The 27,578-nt window shown below is 44.1% G+C and overlaps 1 protein-coding gene across 1 annotated transcript; it reads right to left on the reverse strand.

Moving 5' to 3' along the window:
* Window positions 1-824: 824 nt before the first annotated feature.
* On the reverse strand, window positions 825-26,941 carry SPRYD7 (SPRY domain containing 7). The gene is made up of 5 exons (XM_002720732.6): window positions 26,627-26,941; window positions 20,420-20,536; window positions 16,634-16,800; window positions 10,643-10,745; window positions 825-3,821 (listed from the first exon to the last, which is right to left on the reverse strand). Exons 1-5 carry the CDS (start codon window positions 26,730-26,732, stop codon window positions 3,724-3,726), a joined length of 591 nt encoding a protein of 196 aa, XP_002720778.1. The 5' UTR covers window positions 26,733-26,941; the 3' UTR covers window positions 825-3,723.
* Between the last annotated feature and the right edge of the window lie 637 nt (window positions 26,942-27,578).

The following is a 27,578-nucleotide window of genomic DNA, read 5'->3' on the forward strand; positions in this document are numbered from 1 at the left end:
ATGCCAGCGCTTCAGGCCAAGGTGTTAAGCACCTGTGCCACAGTGCCAGCCCCATTATCCCAGTTATTTTAAAAGAGCAAGTTGAAGGGGAATCTCAAGTCTTACTCAGTAAAGGAAAGAACAGCAGTTACCTGACTCTACTATTATGATTCATGTGAACAGCCCTGCCAGCTCCCAACGGTATTTCCCTGCCAGGCTGCATAAACAATGCCAATGGAGGTGAGTGCTGGTTGACTGTATTCCACCTATGAGTAGAGTACTATGCTTGGTTCTATCTACGTAGAAGAAAATTCCACAGTTTGGATTATAGATGCTTTCCCCCTAGTCTCATCATTTTTACACTATTGGGGCCGGTGCTGTGGTGTAGTGGGTAAAGCTGCCTCCTGCAGTACCAGCATCCCATATGGGCATTGGTTTGAGTCCCTGCTGCTCCACTTTTGATCCAGCTCTCTGCTATGGTCTGGGAAAGCAGTAGAAGAGGGCCCAAGTCCTTGGGCCCCTGCATCCTGTGAGGGAGACCCGGAAGAAGCTCCTGGCTCCTGGTTTCAGACTGGTCCAGCTCCAGCCTTTGCAGCTATTTGGGGAGTGAACCAGTGGATGGAAGACATTTCACTCTGTCTCTCCCTCTCTGTCTGTAACTTTAATAAATAAAAATTTTTTAAAAAATACAGAAAGTTCATCTTTACATTATCTAAAACCAATTACTGATTTAATGTATTTTACCACATCCAAGATTTCACTACCATTTCCAACTATGCTTCTGGCCTATACGTAGGCTTAACCCTCACAAGTAAGCATAAAGTGAATGGAGATGTGAGCAAAAGTATCATGCATATTCTGTTTTTATTGATGACTTAGAAAAGCCTTAATTCAAATTATAATTGATATCATTATCAAATTAACTCATAATATAGTTTGAAAACATATTCCAATTGTAACTGATAGGCAAAGGCAGTTAAAAGCCAAATTTTCTTTCTCTGATTTTTAAATATGTAACATGATTATTCATAATATTTGGTTTTACATATCTAGCACTGCATAGTCCTCACAACATTTAAATCACTGAATTAATAACAGAAAATAAATCACTAGTTAATTTTCAGTCTGAGTGTAAAAAGCTGTACTGGTGGGGACAAATAGATTTTTGCAACATACAGAATCAAAACAGTTGGCAGTGACTCTTCAGGCACTAACAAATGCAGGTTTTTGTATGTTAAAATGCAAGAAAGTTTTTTATCCTGTCCACAAATATATTTAGCTGTCATTAAATATTGAAAGTATGGGTATATACTATACTAACACCATCCTATCACCCTAGGGAAAGGTTTTATTTTAAAATTTCTCCTAGATCAGTACATTAAAAAAAATAGACTTTATTGCTTATAACAGTTTGGATTTACAGAAAAATTAAGCCGGTACAGTATTCTCATAATCTCTGTTTCTCCTGTTATTAACATCTTACACTAGTATGGTATATCTGTTACCATGAATGAATGAATATATTAATAAATTCTTAAATAAATAAAATACATGGTTTATTCAGGTGTCCTTACTTCTCCCTAAGGTCTTTTTGCTGTTCCAGGTTCCTTCCAGGATACCTTCCTCGGGGGTGCGGCAGTTTCTCAGGCTTTCCTCGGTCCTGGGGACCTTGACGGTTTTGAGGAGCATGGTCAAGGATCTCGTAGGATGCCTCTCTGCTGGAATTTGGTGCTTCTCTCATCAGACCGAAGTTACCAGTTTTAGAAGAAAGATCAGTGCAATGTAACCTTCTAAAGAGGAATTCGACAGACACAGATTACAAACACATCTAGACTTCACCAAACTGTTGCCATGGAACACAAGCTCATATCATCTTTGTAACATGCCTCTTTGTAGGATTAGAAGCAGAGAAGAATACGGTGAATTTTAAAAAGGTTGCCTTTTGAAAAAATGACTAAGAGGTAGGTAACATAAAAACAGCAGTGGTCACTTTAATTTGCTTCCCAAGCAAGCATGTTTTTTATGAATTAAAGTGACTATGACAGATGAAAATGCATAAATAATATATAGCTAATTGAGTTCTATGTATCTTGAGGTAAAATTTGCTATTTATAAGATAAATGTTATCCTAGTACATCTCTGTTTTTTAAAGCACTTGGTCACATTTTTGTCTACCAAATAAACAACAAATAAGCACTGTGCAGGATCTAGCCCATGAGTCAAAAATAGCCCATCTTACATCCTTAGAACATTTATGGTAGGTGATATTTCTCCAAGAAGTCTCCTGTGCAGAGCTTCTCGGCCTGCAGCGTGCACCACATCCAGCTGAAGGGTCTCTTCAGAGACTCCTGCCTCTCCCTGGCCGTCTCTGATGCCGTGGGGCTGGCATAGGGCCTGACAGTGTCCCTTTCTAACCAGCCCCCAGGTGATGGCAGCAATGCTGAACTGAGGCACACTATGAAAACCACTCCTTCAGAGCAGAGGAAAACAACATTTATTCAGTGTCTGCGAGGATTAAGGTGTTTTACATACATTATTGAACACATAGAGAATCAAGGCCATACCTAGGATCATCCCTGTGTATAAGTGGGGAACAAGGGGCTCAGAAAGGCTGCAGAATTCACCTGAGGATTAGGCACAAGACCACAATTCAGATCTCCTCCCAACTGCACCACCCATGGTTTGCTAGCACAACATACAGTACTGCTTCGTGTGCATAAAAGCAGCAAGAAGAACACTCCTTGGCATGCTCTTTTGAAGAGAAACTGTACCTAAAGACGTGCACAGTGAAAGTTCGGGTCAGCAGGGTATTGACTAAAGGACTGGGATTCTACCTGGACACAGGCAAAGGCTCCGAGTCCTGGAGAGGAACCACTTATCTCTGAATTCTGATACAGTCAAGGGTGGAGTAAACTGACCGTATGTTCACAAAACAAGAACGTGTTTAATATATTACTGATAGTCTTTGACTGTTATTTTCATTATTACTTACAGAAAATATGCATTTAAATAAAAGTCCTTAAAAGGCTAATCTCATTTAAGTTTAAAGCATCATACTATTTTGAATGTCTGCCAGTGTACATTACATTGATAATCAACCACTAACTCTGGCATGGAAGCAATACAGCGGGACAGTCTTCATCAAAATGTTCTTACAATACCAGTTTATCTTCTCTTACAAAGCCAACCAGAAGCAATGGCATTACACAGCAACATAAGGAGTTGAAGTCTTAGGGAAAGTTGTACTGTGTGCAGTAAACAGATTGACAAAACCGAAGTTGCCAATAATATAAATTTCACTGTTATACTTTTGTATGTAAAAAAAAATACTGAGACACAAAATTATTACACTGCTGACTCAAAATAGTTAATGGAGTTCTAAACTTTAGAATGACAAAAAATCCCACCCAATTTTATACCTCTATCAAAACATATTTTCTGTAAGAAAAAGTCCCTTTTAAATATCTATATACATATTACCATGTAATACTGTTAATCAAACCCATAGTTATATTTATTTAAATAAGAATTAAATAAACTATCCCAAATGCTGATTTTCACATCACAAAACATAAGTATTTTAAATCACAACTTCTGGGTGGAATACTGAATACATTGGTTCCTTTGACAACACTAACAAGCATATTTTTAAGAATATATTTTTATCTATAGGTACGATAAAGCTTTATTAAATGGTAAACACTTTTAACAGTGCAGAAATATGAGTTTCAAAGACAAATACATTCAGAAGATTTGCTGTTCAAATAGTATTTTTTCAAAACCAGGTGGTGGAGTATGATAAAATTCACTGAACTGGCAATCCAAAATTGCACTGTCATCAACTAGATGATAGAAAAAGAAAGAAAACAAATTAGCAACATATACCTTTATTTAAATGAACACATAATTATAAAATAAACTATTTTCATAGTATCATAATATTCATAGGAAAAAAGGATAAACACATCTGGCTGTCCAGGTTACCTAAAATAGCCATAGCAAAAACCAAAATCTATCCAAAACACTGAAGAGGGATCTATATATCAAAATATTAATAATTATCTCTAGGTCAGGGGTAGGGAACCCTTTTTCTGACAGGAGCCATTTGGATATTTTTAACATCATTCATGGGCCATACAACATGATCAATTTATTATTAGCCTAGGGGCTGGTGCTGTGGCCCCATAGGTTAAGCCTCCACCTGCAGCACCAGCATCTCATAAGGGCACCCATTCTGATCTCTGTCATGGCCTGGGAAAGCAGTAGAAGATGGCCCAAGTGCTTGGGCCTCAGCACCAGTATGGGAGACCTGGAAGAAGCTCCTGGCTCCTGATCAGCTCAGCTCCAGCTATTGTGGCCATTTGGGGAGTGAACCAGCAAATGGAAGACCTCTCTTTTTGTCTCCCTCTCTCTGTAACTCTGCCTCTCAAATAAATAACAAATAAACATTTTTTAAAAAATTAGCTTGTTGTAAATGTACTGAATTCTGAGTCCTGCCTGCAGGGGCAGACCAAATGATTTCGCGGACCTCAAACAGTCCATGGGCGAGACGTTCCTCATCCCTGTGAATATGGGTATTTTAGTTTATTCTGATTTGCCTATCTATATTTTCTCAATTTTATAAAATGTATATGTATTACTTTAAAAATATTTTATTTTGAAAAATTATTGACACAGGAAATTGCAAAAATTCTGCCAGGAGTCCAAGGTACACTTTGTCCTGCTTGCCCAGGGTTAACATCACATACAAGAACAGTACAGGGTGCAAACCAGGCAACTGACATTGGTACGCTATTGTGAACTAAACTGCAGCCCTGATTCATGTTTTTCACCAGTATTTACTCAGGAGAAATGAAGGTATAAGCCCATATGAGGACTTGTACATAAATGTTCCTAGCACCTTATTTATAATGGCCCAAACTGGAAACAACCCCTACAATCCACCAACTGGTAAAAGGACAAATTGTAATATAACCACATAATGAACAATACTCAGCAGGAATAAAAATGAGTGAATTATTGACACATGTTATAACACAGATAAGTCTTAAATAATAATACTAAGTGAAAGAAGCCACACCCCAGGGGCCGGTGCTGTGGCGTAGTGGGTTAACACCATGGCCTGAAGCGCCGGGATCCCATGGAGGCGCCAGTTTGAGACCCAGCTGCTCCACTTCCAATCCAGTTCTCTCCTATGGCCTGGGGAAGCAGTGGACGATGACCCAAGTGCTTGGGTCCCTGAACCAGTGTCAGAAACCCAGAAGAAGCTCCTGGCTCCTGATGGGAGCAGCTCCGGCTGTTGCGGCCAATTGGGGAGTCAACCAGTGGATGGAAGACCTCTCTCTGCCTCTCCTCTCTCTGTGTAACTCTTTCAAATAAATAAATAAATCTTTCTTTTTTTTTTTTTTTGACAGGCAGAGTGGACAGTGAGAGAGAGAGACAGAGAGAGAAAGGTCTTCCTTTGCCGTTGGTTCACCCTCCAATGGCCGCCGCTGCAGCCGGCGCACCGCGCTGATCCGATGGCAGGAGCCAGGATCCAGGTGCTTTTCCTGGTCTCCCATGGGGTGCAGGGCCCAAGCACCTGGGCCATCCTCCACTGCACTCCCTGGCCATAGCAGAGAGCTGGCCTGGAAGAGGGGCAACCGGGACAGAATCCGGCGCCCCGACCGGGACTAGAACCCGGTGTGCCGGCGCCGCAAGGTGGAGGATTAGCCTATTGAGCCACGGCGCTGGCCTAAATAAATCTTTCTTTTTTTTTTTTTTTTTCTGACAGGCAGAGTGGACAGTGAGAGAGAGAGAGACAGAGAGAAAGGTCTTCCTTTTGCCGTTGGTTCACCCTCCAATGGCCGCTGAGGCCGGTGCACCGCGCTGATCTGAAGCCAGGAGCCAGGTGCTTCTCCTGGTCTCCCATGCGGGTGCAGGGCCCAAGCACTTGGGCCATCCTCCACTGCACTCCCAGGCACAGCAGAGAGCTGGACTGGAAGAGGAGCAACCGGGACAGAATCTGGCGCCCCGACCGGGACTAGAATAAATCTTAAAAAAAAAAGAAGCCACACCCCCCAAAATGTTTTTAAGTATGCACTTTTGAGTCTATTTATATAACACTATAGAAAATGCAAGCTCAAGCTATGAAGTGACAGAAAGCAGATCAGTGGTTGCCTGGCTGGAGTTGGGTTAGAGGGGTAAGCACCAAAGATTATAAGGGGCAAAAGGAAATTTTATGGGGATGAGTATATTTTTTATCTTCACCACAGTGATGGCAAAACAAAGCAAATACCACCATAAGGCAAAGCAAGCCACTAACAGGCAAACAGTGAACATGTCCTGCTGAGGACTGCGGTCTAGGCTACTGAACACGTTGTCTCCTGACTTAAGAGGTAATGACGTGCCTGTTCTCTTCACAGCTATCTGTCAAGATGCCCACATATGTTTAATGCACAGTACTATTTATTTTATATTGCTAACAAATGCAGGAAAAACCGTTCTGCAGTGGATCTGAGATTTATGGAGTCACCAGTGATTTTAACAGGGTAGTTTCTTTTTTTTTAATATTTATTTTATTTACTTGAAAGACAGAGTTATGGAGAGAAGTAGAGACAGAGAGAGAGGTCTTCCATCCACTGGTGTACTCCCCAGATGGCCGCAATGGCTGAAGCTGCGCCAATCCGAAGCCAGGAGCTTCTTCCGGGTCTCCCACATGGATGCAGGGGCCCAAGCACTTGGGCCATCTTGTATTGCTTTCCCAGGCCATAGCAGAGAGCTGGATCAGAAGAGGAGCAGCCGAGACTAGAACCGTGCCCATATGGGATGCCGGCACTTCAGGCCAGGGCTTTAACCCGCTGCACCACAGCGCTGGCCCCAACAAGGGTAGTTTCAATGCAGTGGTGGTAATGGCAACCAGACTGGGTTTGCGAACACACAGTGATAATAAAGGCAGTGTGCATAGGTTATTCTACAAGACATGGCCATACAGAGAAGGGTAAATACAGGGCTACCAGTTCAAGGGAGGGCTTCTGGGATGGGAGAGATTCAGAATGTTTATAAGTGTTGAAGACAAAACTGATGACATGACATACAGATGGAATAACTGGCACAGTGAGCCCGTAGAGCTGGGAGGTTTGAAATCTAGATCACAGGGGCCGGTGCTGCAGTCAAACAGGTAAAGCCACTGCCCGCGATGCCAGCGTCCCACATGGGTACCGGATCATGTCCCTGCTGATGGCCTGGGAAAAGCAGCACAAGATGCTCCAAGTATCTGAGCTCCTGCTACCCATCTCGGAGACCTGGATGAAGCTCCAGGCTCCTGGCTTTGGCCTGGCCCAGCAGATGGAAGATCTCTTTCTCTCTGTAACTGTGACTTTCAATATAAATAAATCTTTAAAAATTTAATTAAAAAAATAAAAATGAGTTCTACACTGCAGAGTGCTTTGAATGGGTGGAAAGAAGGCAAGACTGCAGTCAATCCGAAAATGCCTCAGGAGGGAAGGGAGAGAGGAAGTGGAATTCACTATTGATAGTCTGTTTTTTTTTTTTTTTTTAATAAATTCAAGAAGCACAGTGAAGGTCTGGAATGCACAGAGATGTAGAAGAATTTCCAAAAACTATTGAGAGCTTAGATTAAGACTGGAAGTCAGGTTATTGTGATACTTCTTCAGTGTTGTGCAGGTTTTTTCTCTCCACTGGTTGAGTTTAAGAGCAGACAAAAATGAATGACCAGACTGATCTAGAATTATGGATAGGATGGAGAACAAAGGGTAAGGCATCTATTTTTATTTTTGATAGTATCAGTCTATGAAAATATTTGGTTTAATTGGACTGGTTTATGAATTTCAATTTATGAAATATATTATACTAATCTATAATTTATTACCCATCCTTTCCTACATTAAAAATAATGTCCAAGAAAAGAAGCAATTTAGATTAATGTTATTTGTCATACTCATATAATTCAGTCATTCTACAGATATTTCATTTGACAGAAGCCATCTCAGATACCAAGCTACATTTATATTCATTTAAGTAAACTAAAAAAATAGTTTTAGGCTTATCTAATATGCAAGAATATTAATCTAAACTGGGTTTTAAAATATACTTTACATTCAAAGGTATAAAAAGTAAAAAAAATAACTGAAAGGTAAAGTTTGGAAGAAAGGAAGCCTAGTGAAAACCTCAAATGAGCCGGCGCCGCGGCTCACTAGGCTAATCCTCCGCCTAGCGGCGCCGGCACACCGGGTTCTAGTCCCGGTCGGGGCGCCGGATTCTGTCCCGGTTGCCCCTCTTCCAGGCCAGCCCTCTGCTGTGGCCAGGGAGTGCAGTGGAGGATGGCCCAGGTGCTTGGGCCCTGCACCCCATGGGAGACCAGGAAAAGCACCTGGCTCCTGGCTCCTGCCATCGGATCAGCGCGGTGCGCCGGCCGCAGCGCGCCAGCCGCGGCGGCCATTGGAGGGTGAACCAACGGCAAAGGAAGACCTTTCTCTCTGTCTCTCTCTCTCACTGTCCACTCTGCCTGTCAAAACAAAACAAAACAAAACAAAACAAAACAAAACAAAAACCTCAAATGAAGCTGGCGCCGCGGCTCACTAGGTTAATCCTCCGCCTTGCGGCACCGGCACACCGGGTTCTAGTCCCGGTTGCCCCTCTTCCAGGCCAGCTCTCTGCTGTGGCCAGGGAGTACAGTGGAGGATGGCCCAAGTGCTTGGGCCCTGCACCCCATGGGAGACTAGGAGAAGCACCTGGCTCCTGGCTTCGGATCAGCGCGGTACACCGGCCGCAGCGGCCATTGGAGGGTGAACCAACGGCAAAGGAAGACCTTTCTCTCTGTCTCTCTCTCTCACTGTCCACTCTGCCTGTCAAAAAACCAACCAAACAAACAAACAACCCTCAAATGAAAAGTAAATCACAAGTTTTGTGGTTATGGTCATTTTGTTGAATATTTATACTTATTGTTGTATCCTTTACTGACATCCCAATCTGTCATCACTAATGGGTACGTTTATAGTCATGACAAAAAAGTTAAAAACTAGTTTTTACTAGGACACAATTCTATGTTTTTATAAAGTAACTAAATGAGGAAACGAAGACTCATTAAAACCATATACAGAAGCATGACTCGTCCATTGATTTAAAGTTGGTAACATAAAAACTGAAGCAGGAGAGAGTGATAAAGGCATTGGGTTTGTTTATCTTTTTTTTTAATGAGAAGGACTTTGTTTTTTTGAGATATGCATACAAATTTCAGAAATAAAATGATAGAGTAGGTGGCATCTTCCTAACAGTAATACAGGGAGGGAGGTGAAGATCAGGAGGAACACTGGGAGAGGAAACCCGAATGGCTTTCTCTTCAGTACACCTTTGAAATTCTCTATAATACAAATTAATTAAGTGGCATAGAATCATCTCTTTAGAAATACAACTTTTGGAGGGACACACACAGAAATGTGAGTACTTATACAGCTATCATAAGCAGGGCAATTAATATGAACCACTGTAAATCATAATTTCTCTCACAAGAGCACTAACATTCATGTTAGTTTATAAAGGTAACTAATGTTCAATCTACATATAATATTCCCATCCCTAGTTTCCAAATAGTCTTTGCAAACAAATTTCTTGCTCTTTAATCTTTCCTAATAACTGAACAAAAAAAGATTTGTAAATTCATTTTATTTTATTTTTTAATTTTATTTATTTTTTTGACAGGCAGATTTAGACAGTGAGAGAAAGAGAGAGAAAGGTCTTCTTTCTGTTGGTTCACCCCCCAAATGGCCACTATGGCCAGTACGCTGCGCTGTGCTGCGCTGATCCGAAGCCAGGAGCCAGGTGCTTCTCCTGGTCTCCCATGTGGGTGCAGGGCCCAAGGACTTGGGCCATCTTCCACTGCCCTCCCGGGCCACAGCAGAGCTGGACTGGAAGAGGGGCAACCGGGAAAGAATCTGGTGCCCCAACCGGGACTAGAACTCGGTGTACCGGCGCAGTAGGCAGAGGATTAGTCAAGTGAGCCTTGGCGCCGGCCAAGATTTGTAAATTCAATAAAGCTTTTTGTAATTTTCTAGAATAAAAGACTACAGGATGAAAAAGGGGATAGGGCTATTTCATGTTTAAGTATAATCACTGTATTTAGCAACCTTTATTTTTAAAGTACAAATACCTTTATTACAGCATAAAGCAGTATTTTAAGCATTAATTCATTTTACAGTAAAAACATTTTATGTACAACTATAGAGAATTCGCTAAACATATAACTTCAACTTAAAAATGGATTATAATTTAAAAGTGAGCTGAATTGTTTGATACACAAATTGAAAATATTTCTGCTATAGAAAATAACTGTCCAGGCTAGCTCAATAAGCCCATTTAAACTAAATAGTAGCTGAATTATACATTTATAAATATGGTTTGAATTCTGGGATGAAGAAAAAAATGTTGGCTTAATTTATCAAAATAGTTGTTCTTCTTAAAATTAAGTTAGCAACCTTTTTTTAATATGTGGGGAATAAAAACCATTCCGAATCCTGCAAAGGAGGATTGTAATACACTACTGAGTAATGCCATATAAAAAGGACCTTATTACAACTTTTCCAGACTTGTATTAGTTATAAAATTGATACAAATGTGAAACAAAAGTTAACATATAGCTAATAATATAACAAATATTTTAGCTTACCATAAACAACTGGATACACTGTTCCTCGTATACCTGATGCTGGACAATGCATGTTTTTTCCATTCAAATATACATTCAACTCTACATGGTCATATGTAATACCCTATGAAGGAAAGAAAAAAATTGAACAAGATAAAAATATAAATGTTCAATAAAAACCTGAGCAGTCAGAAGACACTGATTGGGAAGTATGCAACTGAAAAAAGGTGAGCCTAGTGTCCTAATAGATTTCTTTATTTAATTCATTTATTTGAAAGACATAGTTACAGAAAGGCAGAGGCAGAGAGACAGTGATCTTCCATCCATTGGTTCATTCCCCAAATGGCCACAATGGGCAGAGCTGGGCCAACCCAAAGCCAGGAGCCGGGAGCTTCTTCCAGGTCTCAGGGGTGGGGTGGGGGTTGGGGTGTGATGGTGGTGGTAGTGCAGGGGTCCAAGCACTCGGACCATCCTCTGCTGCTTCTCCAGGCCATAGTAGAGAGCTGGATCAGAAGTGGAGCAGCCAGGACTCGAACCAACGCCCATATGGGATGCCGGCACTGCAGGCAGTGGCTTTTACCTGCTACATCACAGTGCTGGCCCCCTAACAGATTTTATTAAGGGTTTAAAATTTGGTGAAGTCTACCTGAACTGCCTTAAAAAAAATTAGTAGTGATTATGTGGGAGGAAAAAGTCAGATAAAATTTTAAGAGTCCACATTAAAACAAAGACAATGGTTTAAATTGTAATCCTATGTTTGGATAATCTGGATTTTATATTTTGAATATTAAGATGTTATAGGCACAACATATCATAAACAGCTCTTTTAAACTCATACAGACAGCACTGCTTTCCTCTATAAACAGTTGATCTTAAGAGGAGAAAACAGGCCGGCGCCGTAGCTCAATAGGCTAATCCTCCACCTTGCGGCGCCGGCACACCGGGTTCTAGTCCCGGTTGGGGTGCCGGATTCTGTCCCGGTTGCCCCTCTTCCAGGCCAGCTCTCTGCTATGGCCAGGGAGTGCAGTGGAGGATGGCCCAGGTGCTTGGGCCCTGCACCCCATGGGAGACCAGGAAAAGCACCTGGATCCTGGCTCCTGCCATCGGATCAGCACGGTGCGCCGGCTGCAGCGGCGGCCATTGGAGGGTGAACCAACGGCAAAAGGAAGACCTTTCTCTCTCTGTCTCTCTCTCTCACTGTCCACTCTGCCTGTCAAAAAAAAAAAAAAAAAAAAAAGGAGAAAACAAAGTTTTCACTGCTAAAGCTTGCTACTTCTCACTGTTTCACATTGTGAAGAACATCTTTATAAAACAAATTTCCCACAAGAAATCACATATTTTTTGTATCTCTTTATAACCAAGGTAAATGCTGTACTTAGAATTGAATATAATTGGTCACCTGTGTCAATATAAAGAAACAGAAAAACAATAGCTCAAAGATTAAAAAAATACAATGGAATAAAAAATGCTACTTTTTAAATGTATGATTAAAAGATCACAATTAATAACAATTAGAGGGGCTGACACTGTGGTGTAGTGGATAAAGCCCCCGCCTGCAGTCCTGGCATCCCATATGGGTGTCAGTTTGAGTTCCTGCTGCTCCATTTCTGATCTAGCTCTCTGCTATGGCCTGGGAAAGCAATAGAAGATGGCCCAAGTCCTTGGGCCCCTGCACCTGCTCGTGAGACCTGAAAGAAGCTCCTGGCTCCTGGCTTCAGACTGACCCAGCTCTGGCCTTTGCAGCCATCTAGGGAGTGAAACTGTGGATGGAAGACCTCTCTCTCTGTCTCTCTCTCTTTCTGCCTTTCTGTAACTCTTTCAAATAAATAAATAAATCTTTAAAAAAATAATAATTAGAATGCAGAAAAACACTTAGCCTGTATTATGTAGCAAGCACTACTATAGGTACTTCATATGTATTTCCTCATTTTATCTTCCCAAGATAGGTATTATTATTCCCATTTTACTGATGAGGCAGCTGAGGTACGGAGAGGCTAATGATTTAACTAAGGTTTCACAGCTAGAAATGGCAAAGCTGAGATTTAAACCCATGCAGGATGGCTCTGGAATACTTGCTCTTAATCGCTGTGACATACTACTTCTCTTTAAAACTTCATACAGTAGTTACTGATGATAAAATGAGTTCTTTGTGTTGAAGCATTCAGAGTATACGGCAGAAGCTCCCTTTGTGTGGCACACCTCCTGAGAGGCCAGCATCCATGTAGCTGCTCCACTTCTGACCCAGCTCCCTGCTCATGCGCCGGGGAAAGTATTTGGGCCCTTGCCACATATACTGGCGCTCCGGGTAGAGTTCCAGCCTCCTGGCTTCAGCATGGCCCAGCCCCAGCTGTTGTGCCCATGTGGGGAGTGAACCAGTGGATGGAAGATCTCTCTCTCTCTAACTCTACCTTTCAAAAAAAAAATAAATAAATCTTAAAAAAAATTAAAAAGGTTAAGGATAGATAGTAGAGATCTTTCAATAAGTGCAATTATCACTGACCAGGATGTAAATGACTATAATGACCTCAGAGGTTCTGATTGTGGATAAATTTACATCAACTTAAAAGCTTTCTGAGGGCAGAAAGATCTCCTAGATCATCTGGACTCCACTCCCTCCTTCTGCAGGACAGCGAAGGCCCAGAGAAGTCAGTCTGGTGAGTGCTACACACACAGTCTCCTCAGACCTTAGCCAAGCCATGGTTAGAGCGCAAAGTGCTTTGTTAATAGTAATAACCAATATTATTTATTACTATTGAGGAATATTGAGAAAGATAAGTAGTACACAGATTGCTTTTGCTTCATTTTAGCTTATGTATTTAAATATAATAAAGCTATCTAATGCATGGGATTAGCTTTTTTCATGAAGAGACGTTTCTATTTAAAAAACAAAATGTAATTATATAAAAAGAAAGTGCGAGACCCTATGGGACTGCAGGAACTCTGGCAGGCCAGATCAGCAGGTCTCACCACCTGGGGGCAGCAGAACCCGCTGCAAGCGAGCTTTAGGCCCTGACTGCAAAATCCCAACACCAGAGAGAAGTGAGGGAGGGTGTGAGAACCTCCTCCGTCCCTGTCAGCACTGACAGCAAGTGTTTTCTAACCTAATCTGTACTTTCCTGTGCCCTGGAACATGGGCTGGATTCTGCCACATGACACCAAACAACACCTGAGAACGGTTCTCCTGTCTTCTAACCCAGTCTGCTTTTCCCCTGCCACTGTCAGCAGTGTGGCAAAATTTGTGCTCAAGTGTTTGAACTAGGACAATAAAGTTAATATGGTAATGTCTTACTTTTTTTCACCTCTGCATATATTTCATACTTTTTAGTTCTCCTCTTATCAGAATGGGCATGAAAACTCCAAGACTAGTTTAATAACGCTGACAGATGAAAAATGGCATTCTTAAATCTGCCAGTTTGTAATGAGGCATCTCAATGAATGAGATGATAGGAAGGCAAGAATAATACATGGAGCCGGCGCCGTGGCTCAATAGGCTAATCCTCCACCTTGCGGCGCCGGCACACCGGGTTCTAGTCCCGGTTGGGGCGCCGGATTCTGTCCCGGTTGCCCCTCTTCCAGGCCAGCTCTCTGCTATGGCCAGGGAGTACAGTGGAGGATGGCCCAGGTGCTTGGGCCCTGCACCCCATGGGAGACCAGGAAAAGCACCTGGATCCTGGCTCCTGCCATCGGATCAGCGCGGTGCGCCGGCTGCAGCGGCGGCCATTGGAGGGTGATCCAACGGCAAAGGAAGACCTTTCTCTCTCTCTCTCTCTCACTGTCCACTCTGCCTGTCAAAAAAAAAAAAAAAAAAAGAATAATACATGGAAACTCAGTATATCCACAAAGAAAACCATTTGCTACTATTATCTTTTCCTATGTTTGAATTTCATTTTTCAGTGTAAATAGGTTGACAGCATCAACTTGACTTCAAGATTCTCTTTCCAAAAGATGTTCCATATTATGGACAGCTGGGGATGACCTGCAAACACAGAATGAACCACTACAAAAGAACAGGCAAAAGCAGATTTTACAGATGGCTTATGCCCTTAGTCTCCTTTTTTTCCTCTTTAGTCAGTTTAGGGGGGGACATGCTTTCAATGATTAGAAACTAACTATTCTTAATATTTTTTAAACTGCAGGAAAGACTGACCATAATTAAGGATCCTAATTTCTACACCTTTCCTCATCTTTTTCCTAAAACACTGTGCCCTTCTTTAACTTAGTAACCTGGATTCCCCTTGCCTCTGCCATTTCATTATTAGAAGCTCCCCCTCTTTACTTACAGACTCATTTCCATTTGCTGCCAGAGCCACAGTTCTGTGCACAAGGGCACTTAGGCTAACAGAGACTTTGGGACCCTGTTCTCAATCCATAGCTAACAGCCTCATCTGTGGTTAGGGTTTCCCTGGATAACACAGTATGTGAGAAAGAGTTTGGAAAGACACAAAGAGATCTTTGGGTTACATTTTCAACAGGGTGGCTTTGGTACAGAGTTAAATCTATTCCATCAGGAATAACGATAAAGAAATCATTTTTTTTTAAAGATTTATATATCTATTTGAAAGAGTTACAGAGAGAGGTAGAGACAGGGAGAGGGAGAGACAGGGAGGAGGGCAGAGAGAGGGAGAAAGAGAAAGAGAGAGAGAGAGTATCTTCCAACTGCTGGTTCACTCTCCAGATGGCTGCAATGACCAGGCCTGCGCCAGGCTGAAGGCAGGAGCCAGGAGCTTCCTCCAGGTCTCCCACAAAGGTAGCAGGGGTCCAAGCACTTGAGCCATCCTCCATTGTTCTTCCCAGGCCATTAGCAGGGAGCTGGATCAGAAGTGGAGCAGCAAGGACTCAAACTAGCACCCATATGGAATGTCAGTGTTGCAGGCAGCAGCTTTACCTGCTACGCCACAACGCCAGCCCTGAGAACTTTTAAATAACATATAACTCTTACTCTGGTTTCCTAAAAAAACAACAGCAAGCTTTCCTACAATCAAGCCTTAGGATTTTGAGTCTAGCTGTTTCAAGAGTTCTAAAAGTAGAGGAAGTTTAGTTAGATTAAGTTTCGGACCAAAACTTCTGATAAATACTGTAATTTTGTGACAGAACTTTGATAACAATTCAGTAAAAAATGTGGATGTTTTCTCTAAGAGACTGCTAGCCTCAGAAACCTCCAACGCTTTTTGATACAAGGGTCAGTGAACTTGTAACACTCAGGGTCACAGCTTCTGTGAAAGCCAGCCCAGAATTCTGCTGCGGCTCACACTGGTTTTCCCGACTGGCAGTTCTAAAACGGAGGGCAACTGGGCAAGGCAGCAGCCTCTACTTCTGGTACTGTCTGCTACCTCATTAGATACACATGAGACTGGATAGAAACAGGACTCATAAAATCAAGCTCGTCCCACTAGACATATATCCACCTCCAATTGCAGGTCACTCCACGCAACTCCAAACCCACCAGAGCAAGAGGTATATACACTCTTAACACTCAAACCACTAAAGAACCCCCCCCCCAGTCCCCACAACTGCCCGTGTGCATGCTTGCAGTAGCCCAATGCCACCAATATGTGACATTCCTGGGGTGAGCCATACATGCATGAGGTATGCACAAGACAGACAGCTGCTGCGCAGAACACCAGGCCAGGTGCAAATCGAGGTGCCACGTATGGAAGGGATGAGCCAGAACACAGGGCTGGGAGCAGACGGAAGTGCCCCGTGCTGAGTACCATGCCTTCCCACTCAAGAAAATGCCCTGCCCAACTCTCAGCATTGAGTCAGGCGGGGGAACGAACCTCTTCCCGCCATGCTGTCTCCCTGGTGCTCAGGCATAAGCCCCCGGTAAACCTTATCTGGGTTGCACATTGGCCTCCTTTCAATTTTCATTGTAAGGGAACCAAAGGACCTGGAGTCAGTATCACAATGCCAGTGCCTTGGAATTCAAACCAGACAGTCCCGGGCAAAAGTGCACACACCGCAAGCAGCTAATTTAATAACTGATGGGGAAAGCAGTTCCTCCAGGACACTCACCACCACGTCCCCCTCCTGCGGGAGGCTGTTTGCCGGCAGCCTGTTCTTCTCTTCATTGTTGTGGTACAGGGCTCCATCGTTTCTCATCACCAGGCTGTGCACGTCCCGGCCCAGAGGGATCTGATTCAAGTTAACTTTCTGAGTTGCAACACCAATACCCCAGATTCCTAAAAACATAGTTTAAATGCTCCTAAAATCTAAAGAGTGTAAATATAAATGGAGTTTTTTTTTTTTTTTTTTTTTTTTTTTTTTGACAGGCAGAGTGGACAGTGAGAGAGAGAGACAGAGAGAAAGGTCTTCCTTTGCCGTTGGTTCACCCTCCAATGGCCGCCGCGGCCGGCGCGCTGCGGCCGGCGCACCGCGCTGATCCGATGGCAGGAGCCAGGAGCCAGGTGCTTTTCCTGGTCTCCCATGGGGTGCAGGGCCCAAGCACCTGGGCCATCCTCCACTGCACTCCTTGGCCACAGCAGAGGGCTGGCCTGGAAGAGGGGCAACCGGGACAGAATCCAGCGCCCCGACCGGGACTAGAACCCGGTGTGCCGGCGCCGCTAGGCGGAGGATTAGCCTATTGAGCCGCGGCGCCGGCCCTAAATGGAGTTATTTTTAAAGGGAGTGCAAACTGTTTTTCACAGACATGACATGCTATCACTAAACTGTTTTCTGTTATGTTTAAAAAAAAAATCTGAAAGTAATTTGCAAACCGTACCCAACTGTTTTCAGCATAGAAGACAGATAAGAGAGCTGCGTCATCCCGGAGCTGTACTGCCCAGAGTTAAATCCTGACTTAGCTGCATTATCTTGGGCAAGTTACTTAACCTGTTTCCTCACCGGAGAGCCTCACGGAGTTATGAAGATACAATGAGATAATCCAAGCAAAGCATTTGGAACACTGTGAGCACTTGCCTAAATATGCAAAAAGGCGGGTGGGGTAGAGTGGTGAGCAAAGCACACAGTAAACATTAAAAAAAAAATCCAGCTATTATCATCATTATTCATTAAAGAATATTTTTAAAGAGCTATATATTCCATGTCAATGACCTAAAGTTCTTTCAAGCTCTACCTCTGGCAAATGGCAAACTGTCAGTTTTTCTGTCTACAACTAGTGATAGATAATGTAGGCCATGAGCAATGTCATGGAGGGGAGATGATTAACAAAGTGTAAGATCATCTTCTCTCTCGCTCTCTTTTTTCAAAGATTTATTTATTTGAAAGGCAAAGTTACAGAAAGAAGGAGTGATCGTCTATCTGCTGTTCATTCCCCAAATGGGCACAAAGCTGGGCCAGTCAGAAACCAGAAGCCAGGAGCCAGGAGCCAGGAGCCAGGAGCCAGGAGCCAGGAGCTTCTTCCTGGTCTCTCACATGGGTGGCAGGGGCCCTAGCACTTGGGCCATCATCCGCTGTTTTCCCAGGCGCATTAGCAGGGACATTGATTGGAAATGGAGCAGCCGGGACTTGAAATGGTGACCATATGGAGCGCAGGCGGTGGTTTTACCCACATTGCCACGATGCTGACCCTAAGATGGTTTTCTTACTCAGTATCTTAAATTGCTCAGCTTAAAAAACCATTTGGTCTAGGCTGATTTTGAAGCAGGCTAAACAGAATACACAGAGTTCTTGATGTTACCTCAAATTGCTTCCTTCTCAGTTTTTTATCAAAATGAGGAGAAATTCTATAAACAGAAGAAAGTTTGAAGACTATGTTGTCAATGTATTCATTTTTCTGGATTGAGTGAGATCATTAAAGCTATGTGCTTAGACTCCACTGCTGTAGCCTCCTACACAGCTTGACCACACAGCAGGAGAGCGGTGAGAGTGACAGGAGGGGAGGAGACTACTTTCTTTTTTTTTTTTTGTCAGGCAGAGTGGACAGTGAGAGAGACAGAGAGAAAGGTCTTTCTTTGCCGTTGGTTCACCCTCCAATGGCTGCCACGGCTGGCGTGCTGCGGCCGGCGCACCGCGCTGATCCGATGGCAGGAGCCAGGTACTTCTCCTGGTCTCCCATGGGGTGCAGGGCCCAAGCACTTGGGCCATCCTCCACTGCACTCCCGGGCCACAGCAGAGAGCTGGCCTGGAAGAGGGGCAACCGGGACAGAATCCGGTGCCCCGACCGGGACTAGAACCCGGTGTGCCGGTGCTACAAGGCAGAGGATTAGCCTAGTGAGCCGCGGCGCCGGCCCAAAATTATACATTTTTAAAAATTTTTTTCAAGATTTATTTATTTATTTGAAAGCCAGAGTTACAGAGAGGCAGAGACAGAGAGAGAGAAGCCTTCCATCTGCTGGCTCACTCCCCAGATGGCCGCAGTGGCCGGAGCTGGGCAGATCTGAAGCCAGGAGCCAGGAGCTTCTTCCGGGTCTCCCACGAGGGATCAGGGGCCCGAGGACATGGGCCATCCTCCACTGCTTTCCCAGCCCATAGCACAGCAGGGGGCGGCTTTACCTGCTACACCACAGCGATGGCCCCTTGAAATTGTACTCTAAAAACCCTGGTGCTACAAGGTTCTTTGGATTTTTTTTTCCTCTCTTGGAAGCCCCCCTCCATGTCACTCTGGCTGGAGTTCTTTGACTCTATTTTTAGATCTCAAAAAAAATAAGTAAATAAAAGTCAGTTCACTAGCTGCAAAATGTGCCTGGTTACTGTAATCTTCTCACATACATCATACTTATTTTTCAAGAGAAGCAGATCTTTTCTTGAGCCTTAAATCAAATACAAATTTTTATGTGGATTTTCTATGAAGGATACTATCCTCAATGGTATCCCTAAAATAAATGAATTGCTGGAGTTTGTAGCACTCGTCCTGCAGTGAAACTTGAGGTAATTGTGCCCAGTTCCATAAGAGTAAGGAGGCTGTAGAACCCTGTCTACAAATTGCTGTTGTGAAAGTAGTCTCACTGGCGCCACGGCTGTGGCGATTGCCCCTCTTCCAGGCCAGCTCTCTGCTGTGGCCAGGGAGTGCAGTGGAGGATGGCCCAAGTGCTTGGGCCCTGCACCCCATGGGAGACCAGGAGAAGCACCTGGCTCCTGCCATCGGATCAGCGCGGTGCGCCGGCCGTGGCGGCCCTTGGAGGGTGAACCAACGGCAAAGGAAGACCTTTCTCTCTGTCTCTCTCACTGTCCACTCTGCCTGTCAAAATAAATAAATAAATAAATAAATAAATAAATAAATAAGTATAATTTTGAAGGGGAAAAAAATTGACAACCAGTTAGGCATTCAGTTACCAGGCGGGGACAAAACCCAACAAAACCCAGCTAAAGACCTGATTTACAGTTCTCCATCCTGTCTGGCCTGCTCATGATGAAAAACCACCCAGAAGGCTGGGATAGGTAACCTGTTTTCACAATAAGCATGAACTGACTTTTAATGGAAAGGAGAGGATGGATTCACATTTGTTTCATATGTTTAAGAAATCCAGTATCTAAAACTAATTTAGAAAAGAAGCTCTAGAGATATATTAAAAGGGTCAAAAATAATAAGATAAAACAGCAAGAGTCTACATTTTAAATGCCAAATACAATGGTTCATCTACATCCATTAACAGTGCCTGTTTTTCACACACTTTCATACTCAGAGCTCCAACAAAGAGGAAAGGGCAGCTCCTGTAATTCTCACTTATAGATGAGAAAACTGTTTAACCAGGATCATACAAAAGTAAATGGAACATCCAGGTCTTCTAAGTATGAAGTTGGTGCTTTTATATTATCTCCTGAATCTTGTTTATATATTGAAAATTACCTTAATATTTAGAACGATTAGGACTTTTAATAGCAAAATACCATAATACTAACCTGTGGACTGGATTTTGAACTCAAAGTAGCTTTTGTTTTGATGTAAAGGCGCACTGGCTAAACAGCCTCCTGTCCCACAAATTCTTCTTCCATTTTTTACAATGACAACATCTGTTCCTAAACAAAAACACAGATATTACATCAAGTTTTATGTCTTCATATCCAACAGGGTTAGTTTGTTCACTTCTAACTCTTTGTCTACCAAAGATAGGGATGCTTATATGTTCTTCAAAATACAGAAATACTGATGTTATTTTAACATATAATTTATCTTTTTCCTGGCATTGTAGCTGTAAGTCTTATTTAAGTAGCTTAAAATAAACTATAGTACCTCTGAAACATGCTGAAAAATTTTTTTTAACATTTTACTTATTTAGTTGAAAGGAAAAGTTACGCAGAGAGAGGGAGAGCCAGAGAGGGAGAGAGAGATCATTCATCTGCTGGTTCACTCCCCAAACAGCTGCAATGGCTGGGGCGGGCCAGGTGGAATCCAGGAGCCCAGAGCCTCCTCCGGGTCTCCCACATGGGTGCAGAGGCCCAAGGACGTGGGTCATCCTCTGCTGCTCTCCTAGGTACACTCGCAGGGAGCTGGATTGGAAGTTGAGCAGCCAGGACATGAATTGGCGCCCATCTGGGATGTCAGCTGCAGTCTTGCCCACTATGTTACAATGCTGGCCTCTATACCGAATATTTAAAACACTTTTATATGCTTTAACCATGTAGGGAGCTGTTACAGGTCATTATGGAAGCTAATCCTCAGGAATAAGCAACAGAAGCAGGAGAAATAAATGCAAAGAAACTGAGTTCTTGGCAGCACAGTCTTTCCTGATGCCAGTGCTGCTTTTGTACATTTTGGTGACATGAATCAGTAACTATCGCTAATAAATGAATGTGATGATTTCATAAATCCCTTAATTTAAACAAAACATAAATATTTAAAAGAAACTTCAGCAAACTGAACTGATATAATCTACTGAAGATCAGTTGAGTGTCTCTAATGTACAAGGAACTATACCAGAGCTTAGTCAAGGAGGAACTGGAGCCCTCACAGGATATGCAGAGGAACACAGATCTGTGCTGAAATAGGTGACAATGAGAAATGCAAATTTTAGGTTACTAAAATGTTTACCAAGATAACTACAGCCAATCACACTGTGAATATGTGAACAGGGTTTTAACTTCATCACCTGCAACTTTCATGGAAAATTTTAGTTTTAACTCAAATGACATTTATAGATGAAAGTGAGAGAGATACTCGTCTTTTGATTTATGACTCCAACACCGATCATTTACATGTTGTGATTCAGGAAAGCATGTGTATCAGAGAACATAAACAGATGTAACATAATTCTAATATGAAGGAACTATCCCGTATCAAGGCTGCAGCTAATTATTACCACTTTGCTGGGAATTAAATGTACAAGTTGAACAGATTTGGATATTAGAACTGTACTGGACTCTTCTTGAGGGGGTTAAATTAGGGTATAGTAACAGCAGGTTGAATTCATACTACACAAAAAATTTTCTGGGACAAATACAAAGGAGAAATGCTTTTCATATCCCACCACAATTCTTTTTTTTTTTTTTTTTAAATTTTTTTTTTTTTTTGACAGGCAGAGTGGACAGTGAGAGAGAGAGACAGAGAGAAAGGTCTTCCTTTGCCGTTGGTTCACTCTCCAATGGCCGCCGCGGCCGGCGCACCGCACTGATCCGATGGCAGGAGCCAGGAGCCAGGTGCTTTTCCTGGTCTCCCATGGGGTGCAGGGCCCAAGCACTTGGGCCATCCTCCACTGCACTCCCTGGCCACAGCAGAGGGCTGGCCTGGAAGAGGGGCAACCGGGACAGAATCCGGCGCCCCGACCGGGACTAGAACCCGGTGTGCCGGCGCCGCTAGGCGGAGGATTAGCCTAGTGAGCCGCAGCGCCGGCTCCCACCACAATTCTAAACTGGGTGATTTAAGAAAGATATACTCTCTTAAGACAAAACTAAGATTCCTACTGTGTGGTTATTAAAAAATCATCAGCATTCTTTTGTTTTTCTAGTCAAAAATGTTAAGCCCTAAACTCTAAACGAGAACCTTATAAATAGTTTGCATCTAGCTACCCCTCATACCTCCAGTGGGCTCATAATGGAGAGCTTCCTACTTGATGACAAAGACGACAGAGGAGATGGCTCACCAAGCAAATGATTCAGGAATGAATGAATGGATGTGCTATACCAAGCACTTGGTGGTGGACATGTCACACCTATCTTCCCTTTCCTAACGGACTTCCCTCTTGTATCAAAACAGTTCCAGGGATGTTGATTCACACTCTGGCTTCAGGGGTGAAGCATTTGACCTGGTTGTCAATCACTGCATTCCACATTTCTTGGCCACAGTGATTGGGTCAAGAATGGTTACATGACCTAACCAGCCACAGTTAGAGTCTCAGGAATTTCTTCAGAACAATGGGATAAATACACTCTTTCTTGCTGGACCTGAATGAGGAAGCATACAGTGCAGGGAGCTGCTGCAGATCATCATGGAAGCCAATCCTCAAGAAAAAGCAACAGAAGCAGGAGAAATAAATGCAAAGAAACCGAGTTCTTGGCAGCACAGTCTTTCCTGATGCCAGTGCTGCTTTTGTACATTTTGGTTACATGAATCAATAAATTATGTAAACAATTCTGATTTGTAGTTTTTACTACTTACAACTGAAAGCAACCTAAATGAAACGCATTTTCAAGAACTACACGAATAAATGACAATTTCCCCCTTAACTAGTATGTGTGGTCCACACACATACTAGAACCTTCTAATAACAAGCCTATACAGTAGATAATTTACTCTCTTGGACGTCACTGCAAGGTGATAATGGAAGTATCAGAAGGCGCTTAATACAAGAGTCTGCTCAGTTGGAACCACAGAAACAACCTTTATTCTTTTACTTCAATATCAGCCCAATCTTTCTCTCCAGAGCATTCGTTTTGAAAAGATTTATTTATTTATTTGAAAGGCAGAGTGACACACAGAGAGAGACAGAGACAGAGAGATAGAGATCTTTCATTCATGGGCTCACTTCCCAAATGGCTGCAACAGCCAGGGTTGGGCCTGGCTGAGGCCAGGAGCCAACCAAGGACTCCCACGTGGGTAGCAGGGTCAGGTCCCAAGTACTTAGGCCATCTTCTGCTGCCTTTCCAAGTCCATTAGCAGGAAGCTGGATCAGAAGTAGAGTGCCCAAGACTTGAACCAGCACTCCGCTATTGGATGCTGGTATTGTAAGCTGTGGTTTAATGTCCTGTGCCACTATGATGGTCCCTCCAAAATATTCTCTGAGGTACTGTGATTTTTTATAAAGATGACTATATTTAGGGAACATTCTAGATGTTTGTGAATCATTAGGTAATCATTTAAGCTTATTCCATTTCTCTTTATTTCAAAGCTACTTTATTGGATTTCTGTAGTTTGCCGTTTTATTAATCACGGATATTGTTTAGAAAGTCAAGGCTAATTTAAGTATAGCCAGAGCAGCATATGAACACTGCTAAAGAGTAAGTACAGTCCTGCCCAATGTGGGCCTTTGAGGAGTAAGCCAGTAGATGGAGCTCACTCTCCTTGTCCCTCAAATAAATAAAAACAAAATAAAGATTTACTCATTTATTTGAAAGGAAGAGTGTCAAAGAGAGAAACAGAGTGAGAAAGAAATATTCCATCTGCCAGTTCACTCCCCAAATGGCTGCAACAGCCAGGACTGGGACAAGCCAAAGCCAGGGTTCAGGAACTCCATCCAGGTCTCCCATATGGGTGGCAGGGGCTCCACCACTTGAGCCATCTTCTGTTGCCTTCCCAAGGCATCAACAGGAAGCTGGGTCAGAAGCAGAGTAGCTGTGACTGGAACCGGTACTGATATGAGTTGTTGGCACTGTGGTTTAACCTGATGCACCACAACACTGGCCCCAATAAATAAATTTTAAAAAGCATTCACATTCTTTAGGTTACCTAATATATCCTTTCACATATTCATATACCAGCTTACTTCAGAAAGTTCATGGAAAATGGAATTAAAAGAAGTTTGGAGGAAAAATTTTGAAATACATGCTAGTTTTTTCATAATACACATTTTCATGCACTTTTTAGAAAAAGCTTTATTTATAAGTCAGAATTATAGAGAGGGAGAGACAGAGAAGGAGAGAGGAAGAGAGAGATTCACTGGCTCACTTCCTAAATGGCTGCAATGGCCAGTGCTGGGCCAGGCCAAAGCCAGGAGCCAGGAGCTTCTTCCAGGTCTCCCCCGTGGGTGCAGGGGCCCAAGCACTTGGGCTATCCTCTGCTGCTTTCCCAGGCACATTAACAGGGAGCTAGATCAGAAGTGGAGCAGCTGGGACTCGAACCAGTACCCTATGGGATGCCAGGGCTGCAGACAGTGGCTTAACATGCTGTGCCACAACGCCAGCCTGTTCATGAACATTTTGAAGACCACTCATATACGTGGTTTCTAAATTCTTTTGCATGAAAGTAAGCTATGTTTTAATTCCATTTTTCATGAATTTTTGAAGTACCTTCATACATGCTGCTCTATGTGCTTCTCATATTGTCTACTTAACATGAATTCATGCTTGAAGTGTACTCTTCTCCTAATGCAACAACTCTTTCCTCTCTTTTTATTTAGGTTCTCAAATCAAGTCTCTCTGTGACTGGAGGATCTGAATTTACTAGAAGAAAGGTTAATAAAAAACATGTAGATGAAAAACAACGGGGAGGGTGCCATTACTCTATCCAATTTACAGGTGAGAGTCGCTGGGCAGCTTTGGGAAGAGGTAAGCAGGTGGAATGAGTGCAGGTGACAAGTTTTTCCTAGAGAAGACGGAGGCCAGAGAAGTGAGATGCTCTGAGGAGCAGACTGCAGTAATTCAAGAGTCTGGCAGTAGTGATGGGGAGAGGAGCTACAGCTGATCACAAGCGCGAGGAACTTGTCATTGACTGTTTTCTCAGCACTTCAGACGACGCCTGCCACCCTGCAGACGCTCAGTAGCTCATTTTCAATTCCGTGAAAGGATAAATGAAATGGAAATATTTTCTGAGGGACACTGTAGAATATGAACACCAGCTATCTCTAAATGATGACAGATAAGAAATAAAGATTACTTATGTACTACATTTGGAAAATCTGGAAAATACTGTAAATACCCACAGGCAAGATGGTCTAAGGATCACATTTAATATGCGCTATAAAAATATAAAAATGAAATAGGCAGAATATTTCCAGAATTTTAAAGAATGTGGATAGAAGCGGGCACTGCTATAAACATTAAGACCTGTGTGTCCTTTCAATGCACTTTCAGACAATGTGGGAAAAATCAAAAGTGGAGAAGAGTATTTCAAATAAAGCATTCCACAAAAAGGATAGGACTCTAAGTTTAATAATCAGATTGGAAAATCTCTCCTAGAATCATATTCCAAGAACATGGAAGGATGTGGTTAAAGTCTAAGAATAGATACAGTACCGTGGAGAACAGGCTCAGGAGGGGATTGGAAGAACTTTAGAGAAGTTACGCGGCCATTTGGAAATGAAAGGGAAAAAAAGCCACAGATACAAAGGAGTAAAGCGCTGTTTTATTTTGCAATAGCCTGACCTGCTGGGATGAGGCCATGGCGATGAAATTACAGCACCTCTGACCGTGACTAAGGAGAAGCCGGGCAATGGGAGGCTTGAGTTGAAACGACAGGTTCTGAACCGAGGAGCGACTTTGCGTGTCCGCAACCAGCCTTATTTTGGCTTTAGGAGGGAAAAAGGAAATTATTTCCAATAAAACAAACTGCAGCCTATAAACGATGGGGCTAAAGTGAAACCAGCGAGCGTCAGCGCAGAAGGAGCAAGCTTTCTGAAAAAGTGCAGCTTCCGATGGGAGCGCGACAGGAGAGGCCGGGGGCACCTGACGCCGTCGGGGGAGGCAGCTCCGAAGAGACTCCCGGGCAGTGAGGAGGTCAACACACCCACCCCGATGACAGGCGCAGCTCTGAGCGCAGAGCCGCGCCCGCGGCAGGCGCGGCGTCGGAGGGACCCTCGAGACGAAGAGGTGTCGAGGGCTGAGCGGCCAGGAAGGCGGTTCGGGTCGCCGGGCGGGCCGCGGGGAGGACAGCAGGTGCGACCGCGGACCCTGCACTGCCCCCGGCCCGCCGCGCCCTGCCCCCGCGGGCCGTTGGGTCTGCGGAGGGGAGGCCCTTACCCATGTGCTGCGTGTCCAGCTGCACGGCCGGCATCTCCTTCAGAGGGATGTGGCCGGTCCCGCCATCTCTGCAGCACCGCAGGCAACACCACACCGAGGAAGCCATCGCGCAGAGCCCGCCGCCGCCGCCGCCCCTACACCGCGGCGACACCGCCCCCCTGCGCTCCGCTCCGCCTGCCACCTACGGCCGAGCGCCCCAGGTGTCGGAGTGGAACTCAGGGCCGCGTACAGCGACGCCTCAGGCCGGGAGGACGCAGCGCAGGCTGAGCGGAGACGGGCCTGGGAGGAAGATGCGGAGGATCGGCGGGAGCGCCGGGGTCGTGGGGGTGGGCGGGGCTTTTGTCGTGAGGGGGCGTGGCGGGGCGTGGCGGGGCGTGGCGGGCGGGCCGGGAACGAAGTGCGCCTGCGCGCTGGATCGTTTCCCTCCTGGTCCGCCTCGCGCCCGCCCATGACGCTGACAGGTGAGTGTCCTGGGGTTCTGCGATGTTGTGTTTCTTAAACTGTGTTTCGCCGCCTTGACGTTATTTTAAGGGACGGGTTGACAGAAGCAGATAAGTCTGAGGGAGCGGGGGAAACTCATAAAAATGACCTCCGCTTTGCTGGTGTTGAGAACCTACGTGGCTTTTTTTTTTTTTTTTTTTCCCCTCGGAAGGATTTCCTTACATCCGCCCCGAGAGCAGCGTTAATGCCTATTCGCGATTGCACTGTGTCTGTACTCCCGGAACCCTGGCCTTCGGGGCCGCGTGGCCCGGAGCTAGCAGGAGGCCACCTGGGAGGGGACCTGCAGCTTCCAGGCTCCCTGTGTGTGGTGCGCTGAGAGTTCCAGGAGAGAGACAGAGCCCGGAAGGCTGCCGGGTCCCCCTGGGGAAGCCTTCGGTTCCTACGTGGGTGGCCCAGGCACCTGTTACCTCCTTCCCCACTGCGGCCATACTTCGTGGTCGGATCGCACCCT

The sequence above is a fragment of the Oryctolagus cuniculus genome, chromosome 9 (genome assembly GCF_051225735.1).
Source record: "Oryctolagus cuniculus isolate XC-2025 breed Fujian yellow rabbit chromosome 9, ASM5122573v1, whole genome shotgun sequence".
NCBI classification, from domain to species: Eukaryota; Metazoa; Chordata; class Mammalia; order Lagomorpha; family Leporidae; genus Oryctolagus; species Oryctolagus cuniculus.